Source organism: Rhea pennata, unplaced genomic scaffold, assembly GCF_028389875.1.
Source record: "Rhea pennata isolate bPtePen1 unplaced genomic scaffold, bPtePen1.pri scaffold_51, whole genome shotgun sequence".
Lineage (NCBI taxonomy): Eukaryota > Metazoa > Chordata > Aves > Rheiformes > Rheidae > Rhea > Rhea pennata.
The window spans coordinates 54,383-62,643 of record NW_026907687.1 but is presented as its reverse complement, the minus strand read 5'-3'; the positions used below and the strand labels follow the sequence as shown (position 1 = coordinate 62,643).

General features: G+C 43.1%; 1 protein-coding gene across 1 annotated transcript; it reads right to left on the bottom strand.

Annotated features, from left to right (window-relative positions):
• Window positions 1-399: 399 nt before the first annotated feature.
• LOC134154876 (olfactory receptor 5B21-like) lies at window positions 400-1,310 on the bottom strand. The gene is made up of 2 exons (XM_062601506.1): window positions 937-1,310; window positions 400-808 (listed from the first exon to the last, which is right to left on the bottom strand). The coding sequence occupies exons 1-2, from the start codon at window positions 1,308-1,310 to the stop codon at window positions 400-402; spliced, it is 783 nt and encodes a 260-aa protein (XP_062457490.1).
• Between the last annotated feature and the right edge of the window lie 6,951 nt (window positions 1,311-8,261).

The window sequence follows — 8,261 nt, the reverse complement described above, 5'->3', positions numbered from 1 at the left end:
ATGTGCAATGCTGAGGGAGATGTCTCCCATCTCAGGGACCAAAAGCAAGATGGATCCCCCCAGGCGTGCCCGTGGAAGGAATTCATCTGCCATCCCAAATTTATTCCTTCCAGATTCTCCGAGAAAGAAAACAGTTGATACATGTAGGAATACCACACTCCTTATTATCAAAGAAAAAGTTAATGCATGACCTTTTTAACTTTCTTTTTCTAAAATAAGAGCATTTCTTTCCACAGAGCTTTCCCTTTCCTCCCATTAGCACTCCACAGGCAATCTCAAGGCCGCACACTTCTAAAGAGGTCTTGCAGTACACAGTACTTGGCTTTGTAGAAGTTGTTTGTGCCCATTTCAACTGGCATGACCTCTAGGTACCACCCAAATCTTTCCTGAGTGCTTTCCTCAGGGCCTTCCTGAGCTCCTTGCTCTGCAGACTGTAGGTGAGGAGATTGACCAGGGTGGTGAGGATGGTGTAGAAGAAGGAGAACACCTTGTTGAGCTGTCTGAGTCTGTGGTTCTGGGCAGCATGTAGACAATGATGAGGGTGCCATAGAAAACAGTGACGACAGTGAGGCGCGAGGAGCAGGTGGAGAAGGCCTTCTGCGTGCCCATGCTGGAGGGGATCCTCAGGATGGCAATTATGATGGACACGTAGGAGGCCAGCGTGATCAGGAAGGGGAAGACTGAATCCAGGAGAGTCAGGATGAAAGTTACTGTTTTAACTACACTGGTGTCAGTGCAGGCGAGCTCCGGCAAAGGAGTAAAATCACAGAAGAAGTTGTCAGTTGCAGCAGGGCCACAGAACTTTAACCTTGATAAGAAGACGGTGGCTATTATAGAAAACACCAAACTCCTGGCCCAGACCCAGCTGCCATCAGGAGACAAACCTTCCAGGTTATGAGGCTTGCATAGAGCAGGGGCTGGCGTATGGCCAAGTACCGATCATAGGACATGGCTGCCAGCAGGAAACATTCTGTAGCTGCAAAACCAATGAAGAAATAGAGCTGAGTCATACAACCCTGAGCAGAGATAGTCCTGTCCCCAGTCAGGAAGTTGGCCAACAGCTGGGGCACGATGGTGGAGCTGTAGCAGGCCTCTAGAAAGGACAGATTGCCCAGGAAGAAGTACATGGGGCTGTGCAGATGCTGGTCTGCCACCACCAGCACAACAACGAGGCTGTTCCCAACCACGGTCACCAAGTAGATCAGGAGCAAGAGGAGGAAGAGTGGTGTGTGGAGTGAGGGGATGTTCCCCATTCCCAGCAGGAGGAACTCATTTGGTGATGTGCAGTTATTCCCTTTCTCTTTCTCCATATGATGTTGTATGTGTACAACATTGACAAGGGTGACTATGAACTACTTGACGCCTTCTGTGCTCTTCAGCCATGTTTCCTAGGGCCGCACCTCAGTCTACCATGTCTCTATTCTTTCCCTCGCATAACAGAGCAGAACTGTGAAGAAAGAACTGAGTCTAAGGAAATGCCAGGCCAAAAATCTGGGCATCTGAGGGAAAGAGTAAGTATGTGCGTGAGAGCTCACAGCACAAGTCTGGAAAAGCCAAGTGGCAGTGACCCTGCTGAGGTGCCAAAGATCCCAAGCCCTGAGCCGCAGGGCTGGATTCGGCCTCCTTTACTTGTGGTGTGGACTCCTGACATATTGCACAGAGTAAAATAAATTTCTGTGGGAGAAGTGGAGGAAGAAAGTAGAAATGAATCAAAAGAGGGAGATTCGGGTCAGGAGTCTCAGCACTAAACATCGCTAACTATAGGTTATAGGTTAATAGGTACATTTACCACTTCTCTGGAAAGGCCATTTCTTCCATGACCAGCAGCACCTGAGGGCATGCTCCTGATGGACTCCCATAAGCACTCAAGATGTTCTGTGCAGCCAGCTGGAGGGGCACAGATGGGACCTAGCCCTTCCTGTTCCTCCCAAGCATGTTGTTTGAGGAAGTGCTGGAAGAGCAGGCCTGACAGGATCCACATGGCACTGCACTGCCTGGGGCTGTGATAACAGCCTTGCATACACTTCCTGGGCCAGACCTTTGAAGACAAGCAACCAACAGTGCTTATGGGAGGATGCCTTCCTGATGGGCAAGGAGAGCTCAGGTTCTTGTCACCCTGCTGTAGAGGAGCTGGCAGCTCCAAGGACTGAGGGGAAGAGGAACAGGTCCCATAGCTCATGAGGTGAAGGTGCTGACATGTGCCTTTTGCCAGGTCCCTGCTACTTCCTACGCCCTTTCCCAGCTCCTGGAAAGCCACTGCAGGAGCAAGCAAATCCTGGAGAACACCATTCCCTGGCTTTGTGTGAGTGAATGACATGGTGACCTGTGTGTGAGAACATGACAGGCCAGCACCAGGGACATGGCTGGGGTTTGTGCTTGTGAGGTCACCACCACCCAAGCACCTGATAGGCCAGCAGCAGGCACATGGCTTAGATCCATATTGTGAAGTCACTTCTCTCTGAAGCTGATGGGCTACAGCAGACTCTTGGTTCATGAAAATTCTTTCTGTTTCCTCTGTATCTGCTACTCAGAGGCCAGGAACAGGCTTATGGCTTTGATACTGGTTTTGAGATCATTTTTCCATCAGCACGTGATACACCAGAAGCAGAGGAGAAGACAGAAGTTTCTGCTTGTGAGTCACTTCTGCCTGAGTGCTGATAGGCCAGCAGTGGGCACATGGCTTCCATTCTGATTGTGAGGTTACTGCTGCCTCAGTACCTGATAGACAAGCAGGAAGACAGAATAGGAGGATAGAATAGAATAGCAGGAGGGTAGAATGTGATGCGATGGAATATTTGTGTCTGTGATGCAATAGAATGTGACGCGATAGAATGTTTGTGACGCGATAGAATGTGACACAATAGAATGTGATGCAATAAAATGTGATGCAATAGAATGTTTGTGACGCAATAGAATGTGATGCAACAGAATGTGACGCGATAGGATGTATGTGACGCGATAGAATATTACGTGATAGAATGTGACGCGATAGAATGTGATGTGATAGAATGTTTTTCATGCGATAGAATGTGACGCGATAGAATGTGATGCGATGGAATATTTGTGACACGATAGAATGTTTGTGACACGATAGAATGTGACGCAATAGAATGTGAAGCGATAGAATGTGAGGCAATAGAATGTTTGTGACACAATGCATTGTGATGTGATAGAATGTGATGTGATAGAATGTGATGCAATAGAATGTGATGCAATAGAATGTTTGTGACGCGATAGAATGTGATGCGATAGAATGTGACGCGATAGGATGTATGTGACGCGATAGAATATTACGCGATAGAATGTGATGTGATAGAATGTCTTTCAAGCAAAAGAATGTGACGTGATAGAATGTGATGTGATGGAATATTTGCGACACGATAGAATGTTTGTGACGCGATAGAATGTGACGCGATAGGATTTTTGTGACGCGATAGAATGTTGCGTGATAGAATGTGATGCAATAGAATGTTTGTGACTCAATGGAATGTGACGTGATAGAATGTGACACGATAGAAAGTGATGTGATAGAATTTTTGTGACATGATAGAATGGTACGCGATAGAATGTGACGCGATAAAATTTTTGTGACACTATAGAATGTGAAGTAATAGAATGTGACACGATATAATGTGACGCGATAGAATGGTAGTAATGGCGTAGAATGTGACGCAATAGAATGTTTGTGACACGATAGAATGTTTGTGTCGCGATACAATGTGATGCGATAGAATGTTAGTGACACAATGGAATGTGATACGATAGAATCTGACACAATAGAATGTGACGCGATAGAATGTGACACGGTAGAATGTTTGTGATGCGAAAGAATGTGACACGATAGAATGGTTGTGACGCGATAGAATGTGACACAATAGAATGTTACACGATAGAATGTGACGCGATAGAATGTTTGTGACACAATGGAATGTGACGTGATAGAATGTGACGCGATAGAATGTGATGCGATAGAATGTTTGTGACGTGATAGAATATGACGCAATAGAATGTGACGCAATAGAATGTTTGTGACGCGACAGAATGTGATACGATAGAATGTGACGCGATACAATGTGACGCGATAGAATATTTGTGACGCGATAGAATGTCACATTCTATCGCGTCACATTCTATAGTGTCACAAACGCTATATAATGTTTGTGATGCGATAGAATGTGACGCAATAGAATGTTACGCGATAGAATGTGACGCGATAGAATGTTTGTGACACGATAGAATGTTTGTGACGCAATAGAATGTGACACGATAGAATGTGACGCGATAGAGTGGTTGTAATGGCATAGAATGTGACGCGATAGAATATTTGTCACGCGATGGATTGTGACGCGATAGAATGTGATGCGATAGAATTTTTGTGACGCGATAGAATGTCTGTGATGCAATAGAATGTCTGTGATATAATAGAATGTGACGCGATAGAACGTTTGTGATGCGATAGAATGTTTGTGATGCGATAGAATGTGACGCAATAGAATGTTGCGCGATAGAATGTGACGCGATAGAATGTTTGTGACACAATCGAATGTGACGTGATAGAATGTGACGCGATATAATGTGATGCGATAGAATGTTTGTGACGCGATAGTATGTGATGCGACAGAATGTGACACGATAGAATGTGACGCGATAGAATGTGATGCGATAGAATATTTTTGACACGATGGAATGTTTGTGACGTGATAGAATGTCTGTGATGCAATAGAATGTGACGGGATAGAATGTTTGCGAAGTGATAGAATGTGACGCAATAGAATGTTACGCGATAGAATGTGACGCGATAGAATGTTTGTGACACAATGGAATGTGACGTGATAGAATGTGACGGCATAGAATGTGATGTGATAGAATGTTTTTGACGCGATAGAATTTTTGAGACGCGATAGAATGTAACGCAATGGAATGTTATGCGATAAAATGTGATGCGATAGAATGTGATGCGATAGAATTTTTGTGATGCGATAGGATGTTTGTGACGCGATAGAATGTCTGTCATGCAATAGTACGTGACGCTATAGAACGTTTGTGATGCAATAGAATGTGACGCAATAGAATGTTACGCGATAGAATGTGGCGCTATAGAATGTTTGTGAAGCGATAGAATGTCTGTGATGCAATAGTATGTGACGCGATAGAACGTTTGTGACACAATGGAATGTGACGTGATAGAATGTGACGCAATAGAATGTGACGCAATAGAATGTTTGTGACACAATGGAATGTGACACGATAGAATGTGGTGCGATAGAATGTTTGTGATGCAATAGAATATGACGCAATAGAATGTGACGCGATAGAATGTTTGTGACGCGATAATGTGTGATGCAATAGAATGTGACACGATAGAATGTGACGCGATAGAATATTTGTCACGCGATGGATTGTGACGCGATAGAATGTGATGCGATAGAATTTTTGTGACGCGATAGAATGTCTGTGATGCAATAGAATGTCTGTGATGTAATAGAATGTGACGCGATAGAATGTTTGTGACACAATCAAATGTGACGTGATAGAATGTGACGCGATATAATGTGATGCGATAGAATGTTTGTGACGCGATAGTATGTGATGCGATAGAATGTGACACGATAGAATGTGACGCGATAGAATGTGACGCGTTAGAATGTGATGCGATAGAATGTGACGCAATAGAATGTTTGTGACACAATGGAATGTGACGTGATAGAATGTGACGCGATAGAATGTGATGCGATGGAATATTTTTGACACGATAGAGTGTTTGTGACGCGATAGAATGTCTGTGATGCAATAGAATGTGACGGGAGAGAATGTTTGCAATGCAATATAATGTGACGCAATAGAATGTTTGTGACATGATAGAATGTTTGTGACGTGATAGAATGTCTGTGATGGAATAGTACGTGACGCGATAGAACATTTGTGACGCGATAGAATGTGACGCAATAGAATGTTACGCGATAGAATGTTTTTGACACAATGGAATGTGACGTGATAGAATGTGACGGCATAGAATGTGATGCGATAGAATGTTTGTGACGCGATAGAATGTGACGCAATAGAATGTTACGTGATAGCATGTGAAGCGATAAAATGTTTGTGACACAATGGAATGTGACGCGATAGAATGTGACGCGATAGAGTGTGATGTGATAGAATGTTTGTGACACGATAGAATGTGATGTGATAGAATGTGACACGATAGAATGTGACGTGATAGGATGTTTGTGATGCGATAGATATGACGCAATAGAATGTTGGGCGATAGAACGTGACGCGATAGAATGTTTGTGACACAATGGAATGTGAAATGTTAGAGTGTAACGCGATAGAATGTGATGCGATAGAATATTTTAGACACGATAGAATATTTGTGACGCGATAGAATGTCTGTGATGCAATAGAATGTGACGGGGTAGAATGTTTGTGATGCAATAGAATGTGACGCAAAAGAATGTTACGCGATAGAATGTGACGCGATAGAATGTTTGTGACACAATGGAATGTGACGTGATAGAATGTGACGCGATAGAATGTGATGTGATAGAATGTTTGTGACGCGATAGTATGTGATGCGATACAATGTGACACGATATAATGTGACGCGATAGAATGTGACGCGATAGGATGTTTGTGAGGCGATAGAATGTGACGCTATAGAATGTTTGTGACGTGATAGAATGTGACGCGATAGAATGGGACGCGATAGAATGTTTGTGACAAATGGAATGTGAAATGTTAGAATGTGACACGATTGAATGTGACGCGATAGAATGGGACGCGAGAGAATGTGACAAATGGAATGTGAAATGTTAGAATGTGACGCCATTGAATGTGATGCAATAGAATTTTTTTGACACGATAGAATGTTTGTGACGCGATAGAATGTGATGCGATAGAATGTTACGCGATAGAATGTGACGCTATAGAATGTTTGAGACACGATAGAATGTGACGCGATAGAATGGGACGCGATAGAATGTTTGTGATACGATAGAATGTCTGTGATGCAATAGAATGTGACACGAGAGAACGTTTGTGGGGCGATAGAATGTGACGCGATAGGATGTTTGTGATGCGATAGAATATGACGCGATAGAATGTTTGTGACACGATAGAATGTGACGCGATAGAATGGGACGCGATAGAATGTTTGTGACAAATGGAATGTGAAATGTTAGAATGTGACGCGATTGAATGTGATGCAATAGAATGTTTTTGACACGATAGAATGTTTGTGACGCGATAGAATGTCTGTGATGCAATAGAATGTGACGTGATAGAATGTTTGTGATGCGATAGAATGTGACACAATAGAATGTTGCGCGATAGAATGTGACGCGATAGAATGTTTGTGACACAATGGAATGTGACATGATAGAATGTGACATGATAGAATGTGACGCGATAGAATGTGATGCGATAGAATGTGATGCGATAGAATGTGACGCGATAGAGTGGTTCTGACGGCATAGAATGTCACGCGATAGAATGTTTGTGACGGCATAGAATGTGAAGCAATAGAATGTGACGCGTTAGAATGTGATGTGATAGAATGTTTGTAACGCGATTGTGACACGATAGAATGTGAAGCGATAGAATGTTTGTAACGCGATAGAATGTGATGCAATAGAATGTGATGCGATAGAATGTTGCGCGATAGAATGTTACGCGATAGAATGTGACGCGATAGAGTGTGATGTGATAGAATGTTTGTGACACGATAGAATGTGATGTGATAGAATGTGACACGATAGAATGTGACGTGATAGAATGGTAGTAATGGCGTAGAATGTGACGCAATAGAATGTTTGTGACACGATAGAATGTTTGTGTCGCGATACAATGTGATGCGATAGAATGTTAGTGACACAATGGAATGTGATACGATAGAATCTGACACAATAGAATGTGACGCGATAGAATGTGACACGGTAGAATGTTTGTGATGCGAAAGAATGTGACACGATAGAATGGTTGTGACGCGATAGAATGTGACACAATAGAATGTTACACGATAGAATGTGACGCGATAGAATGTTTGTGACACAATGGAATGTGACGTGATAGAATGTGACGCGATAGAATGTGATGCGATAGAATGTTTGTGACGTGATAGAATATGACGCAATAGAATGTGACGCAATAGAATGTTTGTGACGCGACAGAATGTGATACGATAGAATGTGACGCGATACAATGTGACGCGATAGAATATTTGTGACGCGATAGAATGTCACATTCTATCGCGTCACATTCTA